The following is a 27,757-nucleotide window of genomic DNA, read 5'->3' as shown; positions in this document are numbered from 1 at the left end:
CAGTTCAGAGGAAGGAAGGAAGGCATGAGAGTGGCAGCGTCAGAGAGCCGAGCCGAGCCGAGCCAAGGCGAGTCGCACAATTCTTCTTTTGGGCCCTTAATTTCATCACTAAAATGGCCGCTCTGTCTCTCATTACATGTTTTGCTTTATATGCCGCCGTGTTTGCAGATGCAGTGTGAATGAACGGATCATCCAGGCCTGGCCTTTGCACAACCTGTGTGTGTGTGTGTGTGTGTGTGTGTGTGTGTGCACAGCACTACTATGATTGGATTAGAGAGAGAGAGAGAGAGAGAGAGAGAGAGAGAGAGAGAGAGAGAGAGAGAGAGAGAGAGAGAGAGAGAGAGAGAGAGAGAGGGAGAGAGACATCCATCGTGTGAGCCTCACCCCTCCTCCACTGGTAACCGGCTGCTTTATTGATCTCAAACAGCTCCATTTCCTCCCCACGTCCAAACTTATTAGATGCTCCGCTTTCACAACCTGACCCTATATCCCTCCTTCTTCCTCTTTTCTTTGAAATCCACATTCTTCTTCATTCTGTCCTGCCTGTGTCTGTGTGTGTGTGTGTGTGTGTGTTTTAAAAACCCACTAATATTCTTGCTCCCACTTTTCTCCTTTTTTTCATCGCTGTTGTCCAGGATCTGTCCTGGCATGGACACATCTGTCAATCCCTCTCTCTTGCTTTGTTGCTAAAATTGGACTGAGAGTGATTTTTACTAGTCCTGGGGATCGATTGCCATTAATTGGCTTTTGGGTAAGAGTCATTTTTGGCATGGTTGCAGGAGAGAAAGGAAATGCCAGGGAGAAATTACGAGTCTGCTGCTAAATTGTGGTGACAACCAATCACAATATGGAATGGATTAAAGGGTCTTTTTTTCTTCTTCTTTTTTTTTATCTCCCAACACTTTCCGCAACACTTTCAAGTATTAGATACATTTATTAGTTTAGAAATGTTTTATAAGGGTGGAACACTTTTCAGAATACTGATGATACATGTAGGCAGAATAAAAAATCTCATCTGGCCTCATGCATTTTTGAAAAAGGCTGCTAAGGAAGCAGCACAGATAAACCACCACAGACAGACACAAGCATTTTTTTCCTCATGTCTAACATGGATATGTGTGTCTCTCTGTGTTTATGCAGGCTCTGTACCCGAGTCCAGAGGAAGGCTGGCAGATCTACAGCTCGGCGCAGGACGCAGATGGAAAGTGTATCTGCACGGTTGTCGCGCCGGCCCAGAACATGTGTAACCGCGACCCACGCAGCAGACAGCTCCGTCAGCTCATGGAGAAGGTGACAGCTGCCAATAACACACTCACTTTTTTTGAGACACGACTGACGGAGACACGACTGACGGAGACTGTCACGCCACACAGTTGGGCACTACACACACGTTGGGCACTACACATTCTTTCAAGTATAGACTGCTGAGGTCCACATGCTAAAGGCTCGATCAATCGTGACGATACATAAGGCAATCAAGAGACTTGAGAGAGTTTGATAAACTTGGGTAAAGTGGAAACTTTACCTAACATTTCGAAATACAGTGAAGATATCAGATAAAATGTTTTGTTTGTAAAGTTACACAGTAATATAGACAAATATTGATAGTCACCTTTTGTGTGTGCACATTCAGTATTGGTCCGATCGTGGTCAAAATCACTGAGATACAGTTCCTCAGTTAGATGTCAGATAAAGGAAAACATCAAATTCAAGACAATCTACAGAAACACATCAATACTTCACTAAGCACATGACAACTTTTCACTTTATCTATAACATCAAAATGTCACTGCGTAGAAGTCTGTCACGCTGCTGTGACCATGTGACTCAGCTTTTTCAGTCAGTATCAGAAAAAAGTGGTCTCAGCGGTCTCAAACTCGTGGCTCGAGGGCCATATGTGGCCCTCCAATCAATTTCATGGTTTTGTTTGTGATATATTAATGTTGCATCATATAAACATTATTATTGTGTACTTTATATTGGTCCATATCAACACAGACACTTTTATTTTGAAATTCTGCAAAACCGCCGGTCCTGAACAGTTGCTTTTTCCGAAAAAAAAAAAAAAATTTCACATGGCCGACCCCCTACTGACCCCTGCTGTATTTAAATGATAGACTTAGTCCATGGCTCCAGAAATTGAAGCCAATGTAGAAGAGTCTGAAACCTGTATTCACTTAAGTGACCATCAGGGTGAGACTCCACTGTTGTGAATGTAACTTTTTTATGGTCTCAATCACTAGATTCAGGTCAGCATGACGTCCATTTTTTAAAATAATTCCTGCCCTGTCTATATTTGTGAATTGGACAAAGCAACAAGCGTTGTATATACTGTACACATTTGTTATATTCCAAAGATGGTATTTTACATTTTCTTGACGTACTGATTTGTTGTTGAGTAGTTTCATGATACAAAACCATGTTCAATCTAAAAGTGACAGCTGAGACTGACTCACGATGATATAGGTTGTTTTTATTGGTGGACTTTTATCGCTGCCACGCTGTTACACCATTTACACGTTCACTACAGCACAGGCGGCCGTAAGCAGTTTTTATGTTGTGAGCAGTGTGCGTGTGTGCGTGCGCGCGTGCCAATTTCATTTCCTGCTGGTGGTCAATAGTGCATTGTAGAAACACGCATGGCTCAGGAGTGAAGCAGCACTGAGAAGAAGACCTTTACTGATGTGGTGTATGTGGTGAAATCTGAGCAGTGGTGTTCATTTGTGGTTTATAGACATTACATCACAATGTATTTACCAACTTTAAGGTCCAGTATCTGATATTTCAGAGGTTTTACTAGCAGAAATTGAATATAAGAAGTCAAATTATGTATATGAGTGTATATTGATCCATTTTTGTTTTTAAAAAAAAGAAAAAATAGAACAAGAAGTCTAGTTTTGGGTATTTTTAATTGAATAATGTTGGATTGTGTTTTTAGTAGTTATTCTTGCAAAAATAAATCAGTAGTGATTCTAATAAAATGTACCTTTTTATGTTATTTTTCATCTTAGTGATGTAACCGAGAGGTCATGTGCACCAATACTGCTTACAGCTTACACACACAACTCACTTTCACACAGGTTTTTCAAAATAAGAGCCACCGACTTCGGTTGTTTACTACTTCTTGTAAAATACAACACATGGTACTAGAAATAGCTTACAACAGTTATTTTTTATTAAAATATAATGCACCTTTTTTATGTTATCACTGGTTTTAGAAATCCACAACATGAACAACATGAACAGTAACAGGAAGTAGGGTTTCTGGTACAGATTGGGTCGTGACAAGCTTACTTCGCAAAGAAAGGAGGAAGGCTGTATCCTTGTAAAAAAAAAGGATACATAAACTATAAGAACTGCTCCACACTAGAGTATTTTCAAATCTGACTTGCTTTTTAAACAGTGAGAGATCACGGACTAAATGCATTTTGTAACTGAATTTCAATGTTTTAAAGCACAGGTTAGACCAGCCATTCTCAACCTTGGGGTCCCGATCCCAATTGGGGTCGCGAGATGAATTCTGGGGGTCGCCAAATCATTTTGGAAAAATATTAAAAAAATAAATAAAATCAATTTAAATCAAAATTAATGTAGCGTCCGATCAGACGTTAGAATGACGATGAGTGGTTGGGCCGAAAAAGTACACTGGATACACCAGCTTTTCACCACCTGACCGCCATTCCCTTTTTTTGCCCCATTTTTACTCGCGCTGCTTTGATGGTCAATATTGGACAGTACAGCCATGTTTTTGAGCTTAAAATTAATTAGTACAGTGAAGAATAGTTTCTAAAAACTAGACAAAATTTGACACTAAACCTCGACAGTCAACTCTCAAAATGCCGTGTAATTCCCATCCCTATTTAGCGTTTCATTTCATTAAAAAAAAAAAAAGAACGTTTTCGTTATTTGTTTACATTTTAACTGGCTCAACTACCAGCAATACAATGGGATGTAGCGACAATTGTCGGTCTATTACTCGCGTGAAAAGTTACCCTCTTGATGCTGCTGTATGTTTTTCAAAAAATCCAAAAGTGTTTCTAAATAAAAACGAATGCTCTGAAGTGTGATCGTAAGTGCTTGTCTGATATGTAAATGCGGCGTAGCCAACAGTGTATTGATCCGGTGTTGTTTCAGCACCGCGGACAGTGCTGAAGATAATCTGTTCTAACCAGCCCTAAAATCGGAAGCACATATGATTGTTAGAAGGACCAGATTTGGAACTAAATCTTGCCAATAATGTGGGGCAGGGCTTAATGTGGAAGAAAGTGGAGATGGCAGAATATGCAAAGGCTAATGCAAATGAGTGAAGGAGTTCACTGTTTGTTCCACCACTCAATGTCACTAACTCTTACACAGTGGACCTCTAAAAACTTTGATAATAATAATTGTTGTTTCTGGCTTTCTCTAACCTGGTGGACAATGTTTCACTGGCAAATGTCCCCTGTCTTTGTGGACACTCATAGATGGAAAACGGTTGAACAAGAGGGAGAGAAAGCCTGGGAGCATCGAGGGGAGAGGAAAGTGTGTGAGATAAGAGGAGCTGACATTGATGTGATGTTGTGAGGAAAGCTGGTGGTAAATTGAGATGCTGAATAGGCTCTGAGGCCCTGATGGATCAATGAAGCACCTGAATTCACATATTGCATTCATTCTCAGTGAAGTTTGTCTTTTCCCCTGACAGGCTCTGTCTGCTGCTGTTTCCAAGTGTGTGTTCATTCCAACTAAACCCACACTCATTCATACTTCAGAGCACATGTGTCAAACTCTAGGCCCGGGGGCCAGATGTGGCCCGTTACGTCATTTTATGTGGCCCGCGAGTGATTAATTGGTCTTAAAAATCTGTGTTAAAATAGGTCTATGCTGCTTTAAAGCGTGCATTGACCATAAACTACATTTCCCACAATGCATGGCGATTGCGTTACCCGCAAAGCGACGGCATCCTGCCACTAGATCGTAGTGTATCATTGTATATGCATCGAGTGAAATTAAGATTGAGACTGCGATCGCAGCAGAATGTGTTCACAAAAGCCACAACCAAAAACGATGCTGCAGTGAAAGCAAGCTTTATTGTGGCTGAAGAAATCACCCGTGATTCAAAGTCTTTTTCTGAGGGTGTGTTTTTGAAGCAGTGCATGTTGAAGGTGTGTGAGCAGGTCTGACCTGACCAGATACAGACTTTTAAAACTGTTAGTTTGTCAAGAAACACCATCGTGGTGTTATTACTTGAATAAGTAATAAATACAGAAAGTTATTTAGCAACATGTTACAGAGTAGTTACCTTTAGTTTACATTATATTTGGTTACATTTAGTTACATTTATTCTGTATGACAGTTACATCTGGCCCTTTGAGGGTAACCATTATGCTGATGTGGCCCTCAGTGAAAATGAGTTTGACACCCCTGATCTAGAGCAGTAAGAAGCAGCATATTCTAGCAGACAAGCCATATTGGGAATACTGTACCTGCATTAATATACATAGATTATTAATATTATTATTTATCTTTATAGGATTTATTTTTCAATGCAAAGATTAAAGAAATATGTATTTATAGAATAGAAGCTTCATTGTGAAACACATTACACTTAACCAGTAAGTTCAAAGTTCAGGGATTCAAAGTTGGCAGAATGAATAAAGAATGACCAGTTTGTGGTAGTATATTCATACATCTCATGGCAAGTGCATTTGTAGATTAAATTCAGTTTGTTTGGAGCCATCAGAGAATACAGCTCAGTCAGTAACACTTTCATCATAATAAGACCTTTTATTGCAAATAATTGGACTTTGAGATAATGGCTCTGCTCTTAGATGCTCTCGATGGATCAGTCTAGCAGCAGACTAAGCCCAAACCCTGCGTACAAGAGTGATTCCAAGCAAACATTGAAAAACATTTTAAACTTTTGAACCTGCTAGACTCTGAGGGAGAGAGAGAGAGAGAGAGAGAGAGAGAGAGAGAGAGAGAGAGAGAGAGAGAGAGAGAGAGAGAGAGAGAGTGAGAGAGAGTCTTATTTACCGCCTTGGTGAGATTGGAGTGCGACTAAAAGCTGAATAGAGCTGTGGCGTATAACTACGGTGTCCTGCATGAACAAAGCTTCATTGATAGAAACTAACAACTCAAACTACATAAATCACCTATTATTCTTGTTTTTTTATGGGCTTGGGGTATAATTTTCTTCCCAACTTTTTCTTCTTTTGAGTGGGTAAATTGCAATGGAATATCATGTTAGACTATAAACTATAAAATAATCTGGGACACAGGGATACATTAGGGCAGATGTCCATTCCAGACATCATCGACTTTAATGTGAACTATAAAAATAGTTCTATGTCAACACAGACACTAAATGCTCTTTGACCCTAACGTCATGTATTAGTAAACTACTATTTATTTTTAAAAAATATTATTAGGTTACGGTTGGGTGAACAAAAATAAATTTCAAAACCCAGTCTATTTTGCCTGAAAAGCATGATATACCTTGTATAACAACCTCTCACGCATGTTTACCCAGCTATTACTCTTAGGACAATGCATTGACTTCCATTCATTTGGACAGTTCGAGACCTCTGCATTAGTGCATTTGAGTTTGTTATAAACATGTTATAAACATCAGCATACATATTGAAAAATATGTTTTATGTATAGTAAATTCATCCGTATGGGCACAAATCGCAGACAGCTGGTGAGAACTTAGGTATCCCATTTTTTGGAAATGATCATTTCAAGTGATTGTTCTGTGTGTTTAACTTTTAAATAAGATTTCACAAAGCTTATAAAGCTGGCTGTTGGTGGATTCAGCTGCACAACAGAAACTAAAGCTTTTTTTTATTATTATTGTGAGTGACGGTGCACGGCAGGCTCGGTCACAGGACAGGTCCAGATTTGACTTGGAGACCTGTGAATTGTGGGTTACCAGCAGAGATGCACCAAAAATTCGGCCACTGAAACACAGAGTGCATCCAATGCACTGCTCCCTGCTCTGTGTGCAGAAAAAAAGGCCCGTCTGTCTGCACCACATGAGGGCCGTGCACCCGCGTTGTCGGATATGTTTCGATGAGATCCTCCTAAATATTTTAATAGATTCTTAATTGATATATTCTTTGATGCATGAACTGGAATCTATACTCTATAATATACTATACAGTAACGCCTTGACTTGAGTGAGGTAAGTACACACATTCCCAGCCTTAACAACAAAATTAGATAAAAAAAACAAAAAAAAAAAACAATTGGCATTATCATTTCTTTCTGTGTTTTGGTTTTCGACTTTGTGGGTGTGAGTTTGCAACATTGGACCCATGAGGGACTACAATGGATGGATATTTTGTTTATTGTCCTTCTTGGAGTAAAACTGTTTTCACAGTTGTGGACAAATTCAAAACACACAGTGACTCACACTGTCACAGAGACGTCAACACATAAAAGAAATGAAAATAGAAAGAATGAAACATAAAGTGATAATAGCACAAGGACAAAAAAGGACAGGGACACTGACAGACTGTGTCGTCCCAGCAGAGCATGAACACCTCAACTGAACTCACTCTGCTGTGAATATGGGCGGGTATTTGAGGGCGCGGCTTGTGTCACTCTGTCGTATTACATGTCAACAACACTTAACGATACAGTCCGGTAAATAAAAATTAAGCTTGTGAATTTATGACAGAGTGAAATATCGCCTCTATAATACAGTCAGCTTTAAGCCCTGAGTTTTATAAGCTCTGCAAATGTATGATTTATTGTTGAATGGGCTTCAGTAAACAGTTTATGTTACAGCGTCTACCCTCGGTGAATGCACATGAACATCGCCTGTAAGACAGCCTACCGGTAATCAGCCCTGTCTATTATAGCCCACAGCCCAGCCTAATGAGGACACCTGGGGTCAGCCTTGTTTGAGTCACACACAAATAAATGGCACACGTTAAAAGACTCTGTGTGAGCCTGCATGTGTGAGCACACAAAGACGTCCTCATTTGAACCCAGAGTGTGTGAGGGCATTAGTTAAGCAGACCAGAGAAACAAAGACTCCCTGTGACACAGAAAAGCCAAGGATACACAAGCTAACAATGTCAAAAACAAGCCTCTGCTCAAAGAATGTAAAATGGTCACGCTTGCTGTGTAAATGACACACAAAGCAGCGTCGACCCTGAAGGATGAGCAGCATGAGAATGCTCTCAGTGCAGGCGTTTGAATGTCTCTGTTTGTGTGTGAGCTAAGTGTGAGGGAACATGCTACATATCCAGTGTGTGCTGGTGTGAGTGGTTTGATTATAGCTGCGTCACTGGTGCCACTGCATGTGTTTCTCCAGTGTTTCTGGAACCCTCCCTTATTTCAGTGTCCATGGTCTCGTGCAGTGGTTCTAAAACTGTTTTTAGAGCACCTGAGGAAAATATTGAGCTCTTTGTTGAGTAACACCATTTAGTTAAAATACAGCGGTGTAAATAGGTGAAGCAAAGTCTGCTACAGACTTTTCCCAAGATGCAGATTTATTCCCAATAAGATCATTTGCTCTCTCATCATCCTCCTCTTCCTATGTGAGATAACATGACTCTAATTAATATTGTTTTTGTATATTTGCTTCACTTTCTACACACTCCGGTCAAAAATCCTCAGCTCCACTCCACTTACAAAAAATAACATTAATAATCTGTATTTGTATTATGTTTTTCTTGATGGCTCTAAGGTGCTTTTTCCATTCACCCATTCAGTCACAGCACATTAACAGTATGTGCAGGACTTTTTATTCTAGGCCGGTTCAGAGCCAGGGATCAAACCCAGAACCTTCTGTGTTTTGTTTTGTAGGTAGGTAGGTAGGTAGGTATTATATTGATTCCAAAAGTGGGAAACGTTTATGTTACAGCAGCATAATTTAAGTGAAATGCAAAAATAGATGTGCAAACAGAATTAAAAAAAATAAAATAATAATAATAATCATAATAATGATCATAATAAGTAATAAGATACAAACAACTGTGAAAAGAAAAATATTAGAAAAAAATATAAAAATACTTGGATGAAGCATAAAACATTTAAGAACATACACGACATCTGTACAGAGAATAAGGAATATGTTATTCTTATTCAGAATGCATAACTGAATAAAGCAAAGAACAATGATGAATATGTACACAGTGCAGCTGTGCAGGTGGAGGGAAATTTATTGCCAAGGGGCTACATTATTATTTATGTTGGAATAACACAATGTTTCATAGCATTCATTATCTAGGTCGGTCATTTTTGACCAGGAACACCAATGATGAAGAAACTACTTAGATTCAACATACAGATGTTGATGATAGTGGACGATACCATGAAGTCTTGAGGCAAAAAGACCTAAATACAAAATATAATATTTATGTTTTTATAGAGTAGCAAAAACCGGTCAGATTAGACGGAATACTAAAGGAAGGTTAAATCCTGCTTGCAGTTGCTCCATCTGAACAACTCTTAGAGAACTTTTAATTGGTGAGGAAAATATTTACAGACCAAAATACTTCCAAATATACCCCCGCTGGATCACGAAGCACGTGGGAGATAAGTTTGATCTTGGAAACAGTCTGTAAAGTAACTGAGTGGGCTGTCAAAGAGTGTAAAGACAGGCAAAACATAGACTCGAAGCCAAAATGTGACCTTTGTGAGTCGGGATGGTTTGTTGTTGTTGCAGTTATAGGAGTTGAGCCGTGCGCCTTTGTTTGTGTGGGCTGTTGGACATACGCACGCACATGTGAGCCTCCTCCTCCTACGCAAGTGTTCGCGTGTGTGTGTGTCATTTGTCAGCGATCCGATGATTTCTGGCCAGTTCAGTTCACTTCAGTTCAGCGTGCAGGAGGACGAGGGGGCGTAAGCAACAGTAGGCTGGTTATGCAGCAGCAGAGTGGGCCGTCAAAGAGTGAGCAGAAACTGAGAAGTGAGACTCGGTAAACACCTACATGACACGATGCTTGCTCCTCCACATTATTCTATTCTCCTCGCCTCACATTTTATATATCTCTGTTAACTTGTGTGCATTATGGTTACTGGAAGGCCTGCTATCATTCTGATCACGATTTGCAGACGGATATTTATACCCCAACTTAAGTGGAACTGGATTTTTACTGCATAATATATGAATGTGTTGTACTTTCTATATAAAATACTGATACATTCTGGCAGCCGTGCTGCCTTATCATCCTCCTCACTTTTTTATCTGGGTTATTCTTGCCCTTTTTCTTTTTGTTCCTTTCTTGGTGCCTATTTATCTTCTTTTTGTTTATATAATGTTTCATAAATGACTCAGTATAAATACTCTGCTTTGTGTGGTGCTCAAACCTTTACCTATTCATTACAGTTCAACGGAAATGAGTGCAAAATTTTTTACAAATATGTTAATTTAAATTTGAGCAAAAACAATGAGGAACTGAAAGGGAAGAAAAGCCTCAAGGGGATTGATTTTCTCTTTATCCATTTATCCCTGTGGAGCTCAAAGAGCTCCCAGCATGCACTGGGTGAAAGTCAAGGGATCATAGATGTGAACAGTTTTGATTAAGTGTCATAATAATGTTAATATCAAGATCAGCTCATTGCAGTGCTAATTCCTCCATTTTTACAACATTTTTCTTTTTTTGTTGTAATGAAAATATTTTATGGTCATGATTAATTTTGTAGCTGGTCAGGCATGAAAAGTCAAAAGGAAAAACTGAATGATTGGAAATTGACTTTCCAAACAGGACCTGTGTGCAGTCACTATTATGCTCTATTTGAATGTTGAGTTTATTGAAGGACAAAACCTGCAACTGAGGACACTTCAGTGAATTGTCCCATTCATTTGACCTGCACACTGATGTCTGGGAATTGAATCCAAAACCTCCTCATGAGGTCAAAGTATGAAAGTGTATTTCATCATCTTCTTAATCTACAGTATAGCCTGTTGAAAAATAGCAAAGTTGCCAACCTTGGTTTTGAGATAAACCAAGAATCTAACTATTTATTCACTGATTCTAACCTCACAAGCAAAAAGCACCGTCTCTTTTTTGGAGCTCTGCCTCCTGATTGGATAAAGTCATGAAATACTGGAAAAATGTCTCTCAGTATTACAATCAGAGACCTGAGACTGTGAGACACAGTCAATGAGCAAAATCTCTGAAAATATGGAGCTATACATTTAATATGTATATTTAACCAAATTTGGAGTTGGAGTTTGGCAGAAGATATCGACAAGAAGTGCCCACAAAAACTTATAGACATAGAATATACTGCTACAAACACAAATGTTTTTGTCAAGGAGAATTAAAATAACTTTCCAAATGATCAGTGCATGATCAAATTAAACGTTGGGTTCTGCTGTGATGTCACGACAGATCTACATGTCTGGTAAAGGAATGGATTAAGACAACCGATTTCTGTGTTTATGGCTTTTGCAGGTTCAGAACATAAGTCAGTCAATGGAGGTGCTGGACCTGCGGACGTACAGAGACCTACAGTACGTGAGGAACACAGAGAGTCTAATGAAAGTGGTGGACGGGAAGCTGAAAGTGGCCTCTGAAAATCCCCGCAGTCTCAATCCAAAGGGTTTTCAGGTAATTGACTATCTGTCACCTCCTCCACTGTGTGTGTGTGTGTTTGAAGTAAATGCATATACTATTCGATGTGTGCACACAAACTTTGCCAGATGCACTGTAATCTCTTTCGCTCTTCACAGACAATAAAATTTTGTAGCTTGATAGAGTGTCGCATAAGCATCGGTACACAAATTCAATCCCTGCGTTGTTGAGTCATGCGCAGAGGAAATTTGAGAAAATCCACATGCTCCTGAATTATTAAACCTCCAGATCTGGGAGTGCTCTTCTCTACGCTCCTCTCTATACATCCTCTCCACTCTCTCTCCTCACTCAGCCTCCCCATATACTTAACATTCTGCAGTCTGCTTTTAGATAGCAGGCACATATATTCACGTTTATCGCTACCTTATCTCACTACAAGCTAAGACTCAGCTGCCATTATCAGTGGGCCTTTTTGTCTTCCTGTCAGCGGCCTGTCCTGCCCAGGCTTCCTCTATATATCTCACACTTTTACTGATATTAGATGGACCATAAAATAGTTTGATTAAAAGATGCTTTGATGAATGCAAAGTGTGCTTTTCCTCTGAGAAGCCAAAGAGACAGGCATGAATTGCCGTGTGTTGCTTCCACCATGTTTTATGGACGCCATTCCGATGGAGGTAATGAAGAGGTGTATGAAATTAGCCAATTCATCAGTAAAGCCTGCGACAACTAAAATATGCAGAATGGTAAGCATTCTATCTCCGGACTTGTCTGAATGCAAATCCACAATCCAATAAAAAAAACGCAGGATTTGACCAGAGCAGGTTGGCTGATGAATGTGCGCAGCTCAAAGTTGCCAATGGCAGAGCGTGGGAGATTAACGAGACCGAATTTTCACTGCTTGAAAAGGGGGAAAATGAGATTTATGATGTGGCGCCATGGGGCTGAGAGCTGCTCCATCACCAGATTTACGATAAACCTTAACAAGGAGGAAACAGACCCTCCTGTGGTGGCCACACTTTATGGATACACCTTCTTCCCTCGCTCTCTCAAGCCCTCTATACCTTCCATGCAGGCAGCCTGGCTCTCCTGCTGCTCCGTGCTCTCCTGCCTTAGAACGCACTGTTCATTGCACCTCCAAAAACATACGATGAGTCACGCGTTAAGTGTAGCTCTATCATCTTCCTCGGTGCAATTTTGTGGCTTTTAAATCCACACAAAGGATCCTGAGTGAAAGTAAATTGCAGATCATACAAAGAAGCATGCGACTTCATCGGCAAAGCAGTTATCGTGCTGATGAACTGCTAAAGCTGGGAAAAGGCCACTTCTTTTGCTTAAACCTATCAATATGATGTTAAAAAAACAGTGTGATCCCACATGTCCCATCCAAGAGGCTTCTTCAGTTCTGGACAAAAACAGTTGCTCCTGATTCACTTCGTTTGGAGAACTATGATCTGGATGAAGGAAAATCTACACAGACATGTAATGGTGGTAGAAATAAAATTTGTCTCCCAGAATCCACCGCTTTCACTGGGCTTTCACTTGGCCAACAGGATGTAGTTTTGTAACTGACAAATGACTCAATTTGCTACACAAGGTAACCATATCCATTCCACAGATAAAACTATGAAGAGAATAGCACTCAGTTTCTATTGCCAGTTGAAGTACAGACAAGACTGAATGAAAAAAAAAAACTTAACCTTGCAAGACAAAAGGAATACCATTGATGGAGGAGTAAAAGCTTTTGAAGGAGAGTGATAGACAGAGAGGCAAAACAGAAGTGAACCACAACAGTGGTGCTTATTATGGCACAACAGCTCTGATGAAAAGTACCTGTGTTCTTACTGGCATCTTACTCCTGCTACAGTTTTAAGACAATGACCAAACATAAATACGCCGGGAACCACTAGGGACACAAAGTCTGTGTGTTGACTTTTAAAGAACATTCATTTTCAGCATGAGTTTTCCAGGGCAATTGTGCCGTAAAGCAAATCTGCTTTTAACTTCTATCCCCTCGCTCTTATGGCCTGATTTACTAAGATTCCAAATAGAGAGCGCTAAATTGCTTGCGCGAGCAGAAAGACTGCGCCTGTTACTGGATTACATTTTGCGGGTGAACTACTAAGATTGCGGCCGCAATTGACTACAGGCGCAGAAGTGGTTAAGACCGCCCTATTTAAATGAGGATTTTGCGCGAGTCAAGAGTTGTCCACATGGAGAAAGAGCAGACTCAACGGAAGCGCAGAATGGAATTTGAAGCCACTGAACAGAAAGCACAGCTGACGTTCTGTGATGAGCAGATAACTGGGATCGAGGGATATGACATCCTTGTTCCCCGGGTCCATAGGACCTTTTATTATTATTATTATTATTATTATTATTTTAATCCTGCGTCGGTATTTTGGACAGCTCCATCATTACCTGACGTATCAAACAAAAAAAAAAAAGGTGCTGCGTTCTCCTCCTGACTCACCTGCAGCTCACGGACAGCTGCCAGGGGGCGTTCTGCTGTTTCTCTCAAAATTACACATAGGTCTAATTTCAATGGATGTGTGACTTTCTTGTCAATAAGTAAATAAATAAATAATGTGGATCATCACAATGGCTTTTTAGTCCCAGTCCGTCCCTGGTTTCATCTGTGTTCATTCAGTCAGGCTGAGTTTCCATTACGCGTGCCAACAGCCTTTGATCTGACGTCAGAGGCGACGGGACAATCGATATAGATGATATATCTATAGCTGATTCAGATAGTTACATTAAATAGTGATTGTTGTGATTATTTATTGCATTTAAATGTGCCTGGAACTGGAAGGGTTAGGGTTAGGGTAACCTGCCTGTGAGGTTTTGGTGACGTTTGCGCACTGTGCCGCCTGCGCTTCACCGTGCACCGAGAGCAGACCAAGTTAGAGCTGGACCCGTAAAGGTAAAGCGGGGTTCCCCGTTCCTCCTCAGCATCAACGCAAATCTGCGTGTGGAATCAAGTTTGCACATGTTTTTGCACGCGCAAAGCTTTAGTAAATCAGGCCCTATGTGTGCAAAAACTGGAGTGAGCCAAGTACTTTTATTTGTATTACACTTTGTATTCAATGCTCATCAGTCATGGATTACTTAAAAAATGGATACATGTGTTTTTCCTTGTAAAGATCTATAAATTAATCCCCCGGTGGTAATGGTAATCACAGGTAAATTGCAATAATAACACGTGCCATGTAATACATGGCTCAGTAGTCAATTATTGTCATGCCTTGAAGATATTTTTATTGGTATTTTACCTTTAACATTTAGCTTGACAATCAGCTTTTACTGTCAAGTTATCGTCATACTTTTTGTGTACGTGTGTCTGCAGAGGTCTGCTAATTCAATATGACATCTTTGCGACTCCTCTGAAAATGGCATTGTTTTAAAAGTATTACTAGTTTTATTTTGGATGCTTCCTTTGCTTGACTTTGCACACAGAAATCTAATTATTCCACAAAAAAACAAAAAAAAACAGAAAACGATTAGCCCCCCAATGCTAATAGTCAATTGTGGATAATTTTTCAGCTGGATAACAGCCTGCAGTAGTTGGTTATTTTATTATATTTTAGGTCGTTGTTGTGTTGATGACAAACCCAGACCCAGTTTTGTTGTGGACTGCGTCAGGTTTTCTTAAATAACCATCTTTCTTCATGATTCCTTCCTAATAATTTAGTCCTCAATTGTATATTTAGAGCTGTGTAGTCGAATACCATCACCTCCACATTTGATACTGCACACAATAAACTGTGCCTGTTTAGTTTAGTCAGCAATTCCCAGTCCAGCACATTATTTTGGTCAAAAGAAACGATGGTAACCATGGATATCGCACATTTACACCATTGGGAGGTCTGATGCTAGCTATACATGTACAACCCATCACTCAAAGGACATACAAATAACTTGAGTACGTACTGGGTAATGCTTCTCAAGTGCAGATCTTCGCTTTAGTATCAATAGAACTACACTCTTAGAAATAAGGGTTCCAAATAGGTCCTTCTACAAGGGCTGAGGTTCTACCTGTAGCCATTTGCTTCTGAAAAACCCTTTCCCGAAGAAAGGGTTTTTCAAGGGTTCTTGGTAAGACTAATGGTTCCAGTAAGAACCATTTTGATTTTATTTCTAAGAGTGTACAGTCATGTATGCAAATGCAGAAACACGTACACGTAGTAGCAGCGATCTGCCAATAAGTAACACAGAAAGCATGACCCAGCCCATAGAAATAGTAGTTTGTATTTTGTATTTTAAAAAATTAAGGGAAAAAGTTTGGATTTCGAGGAGGTATATTCTTTTCACTTTGGTCCTCAACTATCCTGCTGTGTCAACTTCTTCTTTCGTATTACCCTCTTTCATATGTTTTTGTTTTTTCTTTCAACCACTATGTGTCACATTGAATGAAAATACTGTATATTTTGAGCAGTGCATTTTTCAAATTAAAATAATGATATGGTGCCAGGGTATCAGCAATCATACCTCATGGGTCAGGATGAGGATATATTGCTGTATTGATATTTGGGGGAAACAGATGAACCAGCACACAGCCATAAAACAACCTCCCAGGTGGGAGATGAGCTATGAAACTGAAACAACTGAAGATTGAAAGCACCCAGTCACATGGGTGACCTCATCCTCGTGTCCTCTTTATTCTCTCAGGGTTTAATTTTACTCCATTATGTGTCCATAATATGTGTCCATTTGCTCTTCCTCATCTTCCTCCTTTTCATTGACTACCCTCAGGAGTTGAAAGACAAGGTCACGCAACTGCTCCCCCTGCTGCCGGTGCTGGAGCAGTACAAAGCGGATGCAAAGATGATCCTTCGTCTGCGGGAAGAGGTAAGGAACCTGTCGGTGGTGCTGATGGCCATCCAAGAAGAGATGGGAGCCTACGACTACGAGGAGCTGCGGCAGAGAGTTCTACTCCTGGAGACCAGGCTTCACTCCTGCATGCAGAAACTAGGTATAAAAGTTATGCTAATGCTTGTAGGTGGGTGGATGTGTGCGCTTTGAATGCTAAATGAAAAATGTATTATTTCCTGGTGGCACGTTAACAATTGGATGTCTGGCAACAGCACTGACTGAGATGAATTAATTATAACACAAGGATCATATGGAGTTCTTGTGTAATGTGTTGATTTCAAATTATAATGTTTGCAAAATCTCACATACAGTACATGAACGTTTGACAGGAAAAGCCTTTGCGTAATTGATGTTTTGGCAGCGTCTTACACTGGATGTTAAGAAATGACTCCATGCAGCATGTTGGAATGCTGTTCAACTCTAATTGTAGTGGCCTACGCAGTGGAACAGTGGCTGACACTGTTGCCTCACAGCAAGAAGGTCGCTGGTTTGGATCTCAGTTCGACCGAGGACCTTTCTGTGTGGAGATTGCATATGGACCAGATAGATATCAGGGAAGCTAGCTCACTAGATATTTTTAATCTATCTTTTTACTCTAGCCTTCAACTAGCTCCTTTTTATTGCACCCCGTGTTGTGTTTTAAGTTAAAACAGGGTTTTGACTTTAGACTTTTAATTTTCATTCCACCTTGTGTTGTGTTTTATTGTTGTATTTGTATCTTTTTTCTTTTTAAATTTTAAGTGTGAAGCATTTTGATATGCAATCCTTGTATGAATGAGTGCTATACAAATATAGTGTATAATTATTATTGTTATTATTATTATAATTATCATTACAACATTACATATAGAAATGCAATATATTGTGTTCAATGAAGCATCAAGAATAGTTGGTGCATCATCATATCAACGACATGTTTGTGAGCTTGTGAATACACAGACATGCACATACTTGTCCACCATTTGACCTCCTTTTCTCTTCTTGGACGTTGCAGGCTGCGGGAAGCTCACCGGAGTCAGCAATCCCATCACAGTACGTGCGTCAGGATCAAGGTTTGGCTCATGGATGACGGACACTATGATCCCCAGTTCAGACAACAGAGTAAGTCTCTGTTTCCATTATCATCCATAACTCTCACATTTTATTCTGTAAACTGGCTGATCCATGGTTCAATAACAAGCAGCGGAGTGCCCATTAAAGGGGAGGGGCATATAAATGTTGTTTACATCATGTCCTGACAAATAATTGGTTGATGTGCCAACCAGGAAAGTCTCATTGAGATTAAAAATCCATTGAACAAGATTAGACGACGACAGGCCATTTAACAGAGTTACAGACAGACAAATTACAAACGACAGTTCTATTAACATAACGTATCATAAGCTATCAATATATCCATAAAAGGTGAAGAAGAGAGTGGAGGAAGGGTGAAGGGGGTGGAGACGAGTGTCAGGGCTGATGGGTGAGAGAAGGACATCAGCAAAATGAAAGGGAAGCTCGACAAGACAGTAGTGAGACCTGCTGTGAGGTATGGCTTGGAGACAGTGGCACTGTCCACTGTCGATGTGAACTCAGGATGCAGATATCCTGAACAATTGACTATGCATGACATCATTTCCTGACATAATATGACATAATACCATCATATCTTATTTTATATTGTATTTTTATATTCACTAGTGCAGTGCCTGTAGGAAGTATGTATTCCTATAGCGGGAGCTAAAAAAGATTTTTCAGTTATGGCCCAATGAGGCTGTGTGTGAAGGTTGGATGTACAAAGAGGTGTACTCTTGTGTAGTGTTTATATACAAAGTGTATATTTGGTAAGACATGGATGTACATTGAGATATAAAGAGACACAAAAATAGTTATTTTAAGAAAAAGAAAATGATGTGTGCAATGAGAAGATGCAGTAGGTAGTATGAAGACAGCAGTAAGCTGTTTGTGACCTGTAGAACTGCGTCCATTGTGGCCACATCCATGCATTTTAAAACACTCACTCACGGTAAAACTATGTTTTGACGCAATAAAATACTCCTTAAAGTCCTTAAAGGTGTGGCTAACAACAGCGCTAAGCAGTTTCAGTTCGTCTGATGTTCTCTGCACATTGCTGTTTTTTTATCGGCATTGTTGTCCGGTCCAACATAGTTATATTAACTGTTGGCGTGTCTTCGGCGTTATTCATTTCCATGCCCGGAAAAGAATGACGCCGTTAAACGGAACGTTAGATGGGCACATGGACGCTTTTGAGCGATAGAATTTTATAATTCTTCTTCTTTGCAGTAATTAATACAAAGAAAAAAGTGGACTTATTATTACTTTGATTGTCATTTTGCGATGAGTTTACTTGCAAAGTCACTTCGATGAAGACGCTGAAATCTGCTCATAGAAGAGAAGAAGAAAAAAAAACTCACAGCCTAACAGCAACGCTGCCATGACAGTTAAGAGGCTGATTGACTGTTATGCCTGAGCAGGAGCTTATGCTGAGCTGCAGCCGACGGAGGAGAGAGATGGGGATGGGGAAGCTGAGTCACTGATGGATAGCATCCCTCTCCTTCTTCCTCTGTCATCGCAACGCCAGCTGATTAATCACTTCATCATCAGTCGAGAGATAAATGAGTTGTGCAGGGATAAAGTTTTCAAAAATCACCTAATTACCAGGACTTTGCTGTGATCTTCTGAACCCACATGATATAGTAACTTCTTTCTGTTTATCGATGTTATGCAGTTTATGGGCAGGAAACACACTATAGGACAGTCTAGTGGGGGCTTGAAAGAGTGGAGGAAGCAGCGGTGGAGTCGATAATCAGCAATCTGTAAGGGAGAATGGAAACTGATGAGGTTCAAGAGGAGGGATGATGGAGGTTTTTTTTTTTTCCTTCTAGATCATAACAGGCTGAATAGATGCCACTGACAGCAAAGGTCAATTTCTTGAGATTGAATGCCCTGATCTTTATCCGTAATCACTTACTTTGCTCAGATAATAATAACCCGATACATCAGCAATCTCACATCAACACCTGCACCCATCATGATAATCATATTTGGGGAAAAGTCAAGAGCCAAATGGACGATCTATATTAAAACATAAATAAATAAATAAAATAATGTGTTTTAGCTTTAGCCCAGCTCAGTTCTCTGGAGTCGTTCAGCAGGCAGTGGAGGAAACAATATGTGATGCTACATAATCCTCTCTTCTCCATAATGCAGCCGCTGTGGCAGCTACTCCCTCCTCCCATGTGTTCCTCCTTTCTTCCCAGTCGAGCTCCTATTCAAGAAAAGCGAGGGTTTTACACCTGAGATGGAGCCAACAGAGAACAACACAGTCTCCTTCTCTATTATGTTTCGTCAGGAATGTATTCTCTGAAACAAAATTATTCTGTACATGTCTACAGAAAGGCATATCAATTGAAGGCCCGGGCTACACGGCGGAGTGGCAGACACATTTGTCACCAGTTCGAATCCTGGTTCGAACCAAGGGCCTTTCTGTGTGGAGTTTGCTTGTTATCCCCGTGGTTGTTATTTGCACATTAGGCCGTTTTCCCCATATCAGGCTGGGATTGGCTCCAGCCTCCCTTTGACCTTCATGTTTTGGATGAAGTGGTAGATAATGAGTGAAAACGTGTAAGGCCATCTTTGTGTATTGGGGTGCGTGTGCAATGCTGTTTGGCTGCCTCTTTTCTTCTGTTTTGCATGGGCTTTGTTAAAAAAAAAGTTGAAATTGTATAATAGGCTTTTAGCCCTTTAACACCTAAGCCTCAAAATGTCCGTTGGAATTTTGTTTTGCTTATTTTTACCATAACGTAACCATAACTGTTAGTTAATTTAGTAATTAAGTTTTTTAAATAGTACAAAAGTAATAAGTTATTAGTTAAAAAGTGAGTTTAATAAGGTAAAACATTAAAAACATTTCATTTATTTGCATTAGTTCTTATGGTGCGCTGCCCTCTACTGGTCAGAGCCAATTCTACAGATGAGCACATTCTTCAGTTGCGCACAGACAGGCAAGAGAGACAGTGCTGGATATAATATGTTGCTGCTGAAACACACTTCTTCCTTGGAGAATAATATGTGTAAACTATGACAGGACACTTACTTTTTATTAAGAAATGTCATGTTAGCAACTTTTGTATTGTTTTAGTAGACCATGTGCTCTGCTAGCTAGCATACAACAGTGTCTAGCTCTGTTCAGTGATTGACTTTGTTATTAGCTGTTATAGTGAGCTATATTTTCTACACAGTACAGTGCTACTTTAAGCTTGTGTGATCATTTGAACTTACATCATCATGTATGATTGTTCTTTATGTATGATTGTTCTTTTTTTCTCTGTAATTTTCTCTTTAATTTTGTTTCAGTTTTACAAAATATCAAATGCAAATCCAGGAGTGGAAACAACACTTCAGTAAAATACAAGAAAAGACAAGCGTTGTGTGTTTAATTGGAGGACTTATGACTATTAACTGGCTGTCTAGCTTTGCACAAGAATATGCGCTGCAAGGGCAGTACATAACCATAAAAATTAAACCATATCCTGTGCAGGGTTTCCCCCAGTGTATTAAACATACATACATTTACTTGCCAGGCTTAGCGTTGGTTGTTTATTTATTTAAAATATATTTTTTTATACACCACAGCTTTTTCTATACCGGGGAACAAGAGCGAATGCGCCCCCAAGTAATCAGTGCAGCGCACGCTTGTCCAGGTGCCGATTGAAACCCAAGTCACACTATAAAGTCCGTCATTATGACAGTTACATTGTTCTCGTCAATAAAGATGTTATATTTAGGGATAATTCGGCGGTCAAAACACAGCTACAACACGGTGGAACAGCACCTGTTAAACGCTGGAAAGTCTCTGCGCAAAAGCGAAACTTGGCTGCGTGCGGCGCAGATTATGAACTCCCCGCGACATTCACTTCACAGCAGAGAACATTCTCTCTCTTTGAGCAGTTAACTCAAGACATCAGCTCATCTGATGCATCCGTTATTCCCTGAATTGCAGCGTTAAAGCGTCTTCTTTCACAAAGATTAAGACCACGGAGTGAAAACGATGAAAAGTGCGCTCTGCTCTTCAGAGTCTGTCACCGGCGTTTTACTCAGATCTACTCAGATCACCTGCTTTTATCGCGACTGTACTCCATCATCGTCATAAAGATCATTATTTTTATGTGGGGATAAAACACGTAGAGAAATGATCCAGTCTGCTTTAGATATGAAATGACCGATTGGAGACGCAGAAGCGCAGAGCGACGAATGACGCAGGAGAGGGAGAAGAGAACATAGCAGAGAACATGGCTTGTTTTAAGATTCACTGGCCGATTACTTAATTAATATTTAACTTAAGTGAAAAAAATTTATATTATTTATTTAATTTCAAGAGTGTCTTTTTGTAAGACTCTATAGTTGGTGTTTAAGTATTGTTAATAAATGTCTTACAATAACACATAATAGTCATAATTAAAAATGTCCAGTGAACTTTTAATAATTATCTTTTTTACAAAAATGCCGTGGGCTGCCGGTGGGCCCGAGAAATACCACCGGGCTTAGCCGGTTTTCTGGGGGAAACCCTGCTGTGAATAAGTGCTTTTGACCCATTTTTCCAGACTAACTTTGAATATCTGGCAGAAAATGTGTATGTAAATGTATTAGTAATTTAAAATGAAGATAAACACAATTTTAACAGTATAAAACATATTTAAAGTAACATTTGTTTTAGTCTCAATGTCCAAGAACAGGCCAAAAAATGGAAATTATGATCAGATGTTTTTCCAACCCTCTCCTCTCTTGTAACAAAAATGCTGATTCCCTGCACATTGACTTTGACCGGCAACTTCTCAGCTTTCAGAAACCGTTGGAATTTTTCCGATAGCACTAACCATCGTGTAATTACGGTAATGCAAATGGCGCGCCTGCGATACGCTCTGAGTTTGGGACTCTCGATACTTCTGTGCTCAACTAAATATCAGTACTTTTCAATATGACTATTGTTGAAGAAGAAAAAAAGAATGGAATCAGGGAACTGGAAAGTGCTTTTACTCTCACACAGAAACAGGACGTGTTTTGTTTGTGACATATAAACTGAAATGGAGGTGAAAAATCATTTGCACCGTCTACCTCCCCGTGAGACGTGCAGCGCGTGTGTAAAATAGGCAAGAGGTCTATTTCCAGAAAGAACCAAGCGGCTCACTCGTGTGAGACGCACTTTAGACGTTTCATGCAGGCACTGTGGAATGTGATGTTTGGCAGTTGTCTGGTGTCACTCACACGCCAAACCCTTCTCCTTGTAGGTTAAGAATATTTTCTCAAATAGGTGAAGTCACTTTTGTGATATTTTTACAAAAAAAACTTTCATCTTCTTTTGGCTTTGACTCCATTTTGTCTTCTTCCTCCTTCTGTCCTCTTCAGTTACACCAACTGTCCTCATATCCTCCTCCACAATATCATGAACCTTCTCTGTTTCCTGCCCGGCAGTTCCATCTTCAACATCCTTTGTCCAGTATTATCACTAACCCTCCTCTGCACTTGACCAAACCATCTCAACGTTGATTCTCTTACTTTATTTCCAAATCGTTCAACCTGAGCTGTCCCAGGAAAATGCTCATTTCTAATCCTGTCCATCCTGGATCTCAGTATCTTCAGTTCTGCCACCTCCAGCTCCAGCACCTCCAGTCTTTTAGAAGGTGCCACTATCTCCAAGCCATACATCATAGCAGGTCTCACTACCGTCTTGACCTCCCTTCCTTCTGTCACACATCAGCCCTGACACTTGTCTCCACTGTCTCCAAACAACAGACATAATCTAGGAAAAAACTATGCCGTTTTTAATTCGGCGTGCTAGATCTTGTTGTCTTCTTTTAACCTTTTTGGCTCAGCTGCAGATTGATATTCCTGTTGGGATAGTCATTATAAAGTTGATGTTGATGTGTTATCTGAGAATAGAGTTTACATTGTGTGCGAAAATATTCTTTGTCAGACAAGGTTTTAGACAAAGAGGACGGACAAAAAAAGTCCTTCAACGGACAACCGCTTAAAAATTCTCCTTGATATGTTCTGGACAAAATAAATAGTGCAATTTAATTGGATCAATTAAAAGCTGAACTGTGCTTCGACAGAACCATTGAGGGAATGAGACGGCGCACGCAGCCAGAGAGGGGCCATGTCAGTGGACAGATCCGCTGAGAGTGCTTGAGGAAAAAGATTGAGCTGCTAAATGGATTGATTTTCTGTAAATGTGGACTGGAAGGGGCAGGGAGCACAGGCGATGGTCGACTGCAAAGTACTGCAAATGCCTCCACTGTTTCACAAACAAACACATACAACTACTGTACACAGAGGAGAAGTCAATAGTTGAAGACATGCATTCAAATATGCACAACTGTATGAAGACACAAAGAGATTCAACACAATACGCTGTTGTTGCTCAGAGCTTTGCCACCAGCTTCAGGGAAACCTAGTTGTTGTTCTAGTTGTGCCATTTATAGCTCCTGTAACATCTCAAGCTTCTCATTAACTACTTCAGGGATTGTTCACATGCAGCGTCCTCTGCACGCACAATGCATTGTTTGCAATGGAGACAAACAAACGCTTTCATTAGAATTTGTCTATTTCAGGGGCCTCAAATGCTAGTTTATGGTTTTGTCCAATAGCTTGAGATGTTTATGTATTCCCATTTAGACAAACATAGATGAGAAAGCACATTGATTGACAGTTGGCATCTAATATGTGCCTGGTTGCAGGTGATGTCTGAGTTTCTCTGATTCACAATTGAATTTGTTTTGCAACCAGAAGACAGAAAAGGATAAAAAGCACATCTTTTGATACTTGGGCCAAAGAAGTTGGTCCTTGTCGACTATAAAAAACAAAGCTTGAACCTTCCATAATTTAAACACAGCTGTTCAATCATATTCAATGATATGCAGTGACACATACGCAATGTTTGATTTTGAGGTGCTGTTGAAAATCTTTTTCTTCATTTTATTTTTTTTGTCGATTGATGTGCAGCAAGTTCAGGTACCTCAGCAGCACCTAGATTTTAGTTGCCGAGTAACAACCCAACAATAGTCTTGGAATAAAAAACCCCTCTGGCTTCTTTGACTAATTTCTTCATGCATTTTTAAAGCTGCATATGAACAACCCCTCACTCAGGGCATTGCCACTAGCTACAGCAAAATACTGATCTTATAGAGAGTTGTGCCATTTTTAGCAAGACATTCTTCCTGTAACCTTTCAAGCGTCTCATTACTTAATTTGGCTTGTTCCTTTTCTTGATCCCTGATTAATTTTTTTCTGTTTTCACAGGTGTGGTCCATGGATGGTTACTTCAAGGGACGCCGTGTTCTGGAATACCGCACGATGAACGATTTCATGAAGGGCCAGAACTTTGTGCAGCACCTGCTCCCTCATCCGTGGGCAGGCACCGGTCACGTGGTTTACAATGGCTCACTGTACTACAATAAGTACCAGAGCAACATCATCATCAAGTACCACTTCCGTTCTCGGAGCGTGCTGGTGCAGCGCAGCCTGAGCGGCGCCGGCTACAACAACACCTTTCCCTATTCGTGGGGTGGCTCCTCTGACATCGATCTCATGGCGGATGAAAATGGCTTGTGGGCCGTATACACCACCATCCCGAACGCTGGGAACATTGTCATCAGCCGCCTGGAGCCCCAGACCCTGGAAGTTCTGCAGAGTTGGGACACAGGTTTTCCAAAGCGCAGTGCTGGAGAGTCTTTCATGATCTGCGGCACGCTTTACGTCACCAACTCCCACCTGGCAGGTGCCAAAATCTACTTTGCCTACTACACCAACACATCGAGCTATGAGTACACAGACATCCCCTTTCACAATCAATACTCCCACATCTCCATGATGGACTACAACCCCAGGGAGCGGGTCCTTTACACCTGGAACAACGGACACCAGGTGCTCTACAATGTCACATTGTTCCAGGTTATTAAGACTTCTGGTGACTGAGAACACTCAGACTGATCCACTCAACTAATGCTGTGATCATTGTTCGGGGAGAGGGTGTTGGGTGTGTACTGTGGGAGGTGTTTGGGTCAGGGGGGCGGGGTTGGTGTGGGTGGTCGGGGGCTTCAGTGTACGGGCATAGAAATTGATTTTTTTTTAAAGAATTTCAATCTTCATAGAGTGCTAATATTCACATTGTCAAAATAGCAAAGATACAAAGACTGAGCGCTTCTCTGATTTCTTTTTCTTTCATTCTGTGGTGAGTAAGCATGGTTCTTTTTCTTTGTGATGAGAAATAAATATCAACCTTCACCATTTATGACTTGGTTTGTCACTTTCATTTTCATAACTGTCTGTTATTTAAAACATGACCTCAACATTTAACAAAAGTGGACAAAAGTATTTTGTGCGTGGGGGGGGGGGGGTCTCACAGGTGCCTGTGTCCCAATGGGGTGTGTCGACTATCGGTCTGTCGGAGGGCATGCCATAACTCCTAGGAGGGGGGCTGGAGGGCGGCAACACTGTTTTCACCACGGATTCCTGACCACGCCAAGTGACAACCTCCACACACATATATACATGGATGTGCGCACACACAGACATACATATACACATTTCAGTTCATGATAGATCCAATATAAACTGATAGAGCCTTTGTAAACTGGATCACCTTTTCTATATGTGGTTGTTAACAAATACTAATGGTACTGCCCTTATTCATACGCATGTCAGTGATGTTAATTTTATACTGTTATCATTATTGCCTCATTGTGTTATGCTGCTAACTTCTATCTAGTGTCTCTCTCTCTCTCTCTCTCTCTCTCTCTCTCTCCCCATCTCTCGCACACCTGCCTTGTCTGTCTATCCACCCTCACCCCCACCCCCCTGTCCAGCCTGGTCCTCCCACACCACCTTATAAGTAAATATATAAATATATATATATACGTGTATATATATATTTCTTTAAAAGCTTCAGTCTGAAAGTGTGGAAAAGTTTGCAATGACTGACTAAACTTTGCCTAAAGTTTTAATGGCACGGACTGAATAACATCCGTCCTACTGAGTACCAAATCAATCAGTGCCAGATTTCAGTGTGTGAAGGTGCATCTAGGCGAAAAGAGTAACGTGAACTTCAAGCGGGAGAAAGCGGTGAAGCTTCTCCAGCTTCGAGTACCTCCGAGAATCACACAAACTGCTCTGCCTCTAACTGAGCTGGAGCATAAAATTGAGACGTTGGGTCATATTTTTCACAAATTAAACTTCATTTTTGCTATATAATAAAGAGAGTGATGCACTGAGAAAAGGAGGTGTTCGGTACGGGGAAGCAAAATTCAAGAAACTGCTAACTTTCAAAAGGTGCCTCCAGCACCAAGTGCCAATGTAGTGTAGTGTCATAACCTGGTAAAGCAGCCAGTCACTCCTCACAGGCGGAATTATATTTCGTCTGTTTTGTGAGATGTGACACTGGCTTCTTTTCTCTTTTTTTGCAGACTTTATTTATCGATTGCTATGAAGACACAGTGGAGAGGACTGTGGGGAGGATTCTAACAAATTAAAATGGTTTCAGAAATGAATAACAGTCTCTAGCTTTGGCAAAGGCACAGAATTTCTATTTATTTTGTGATGTAGGAAAACATCGCCGGGGTATTAACAAATATACGGAATCTGGTTACAATAAATTTGAAGCTGTATTTTCAGCATTAAAGATGACATTTTGAAAAATTGGCACAATTTTAAAACAATGAACATCCAGAAATACCTTCCTGATAAGAGCTGGCTTTTACCACCACCGGCAAAAAATAATAAAGTGCTGTGACAGCATGTGAATACTGACAAGACAATCTGTGAACCCCGTGTTAAACTTTACTTCATCCAATTTGTCTCCAGCTAAAAATGCCAGGGCGAAACAGCATGTATAAAGAAACAGCAGCGTGCCTCTGTGCATATACTCAAACACATTTGAATTTAACTGAAGCAGCCACATCTCATATTCTGTTCTGCCAAGGTGAAGTGAAAGTGAAATGTAAAGGAGGGCAAGAGAGGCACAAACAGGGAGGGAGAGATTAAACGTATACAAGGAAATCTAAAGGAATTAACATCGGAGTCGAGAGAAATGAGCCGTCACAGTTATTGTTGCTCGTCAAACTCCAATCTGCTTTAATCCTGTTAGTCGTGCAGGTTTTTCCCAGGTGCCTTCTGCAGAGAAATGGCACAGAGTGAGACGACTGCTCAGTACATTTTGCTTTTGAAAATAACCCCTACATTCAATGCTGTCTTGTGGACAATTTCGCGAAAAAAGTCGTCATGTTAGTCGTTTGCATTTCAGAGGCTTCTTTTGTAGACGCCGCGATGGACACAGGAGACGAAATTAAAATGGAGGCCCACATTTCATTTCCCAGGGA

The 27,757-nt window shown here is 40.4% G+C and overlaps 1 protein-coding gene across 2 annotated transcripts in view; it reads left to right on the top strand.

The window, feature by feature from the left end:
* The window catches only part of olfm2a (olfactomedin 2a), a gene marked incomplete at both ends in the record, with an annotated part of 41,542 nt that extends 16,184 nt beyond the window's left edge, over positions 1–25,358 (top strand). For both annotated transcript variants that reach the window (XM_083896411.1, XM_083896410.1), the window contains 5 exons: positions 1,141–1,290; positions 11,394–11,549; positions 16,266–16,485; positions 17,380–17,486; positions 24,684–25,358. In XM_083896411.1, coding sequence (XP_083752537.1) covers positions 1,141–1,290; positions 11,394–11,549; positions 16,266–16,485; positions 17,380–17,486; positions 24,684–25,358 — 1,308 coding nt within the window. The remainder of the gene's footprint in view (positions 1–1,140; positions 1,291–11,393; positions 11,550–16,265; positions 16,486–17,379; positions 17,487–24,683) is intronic.
* Between the last annotated feature and the right edge of the window lie 2,399 nt (positions 25,359–27,757).

Source organism: Microchirus variegatus (genome assembly GCF_963457635.1).
Source record: "Microchirus variegatus genome assembly, chromosome: 10".
NCBI classification, from domain to species: Eukaryota; Metazoa; Chordata; class Actinopteri; order Pleuronectiformes; family Soleidae; genus Microchirus; species Microchirus variegatus.
The sequence above is the reverse complement of the archived record's forward strand: the minus strand, read 5'-3'. Positions and strand labels throughout refer to the sequence as shown.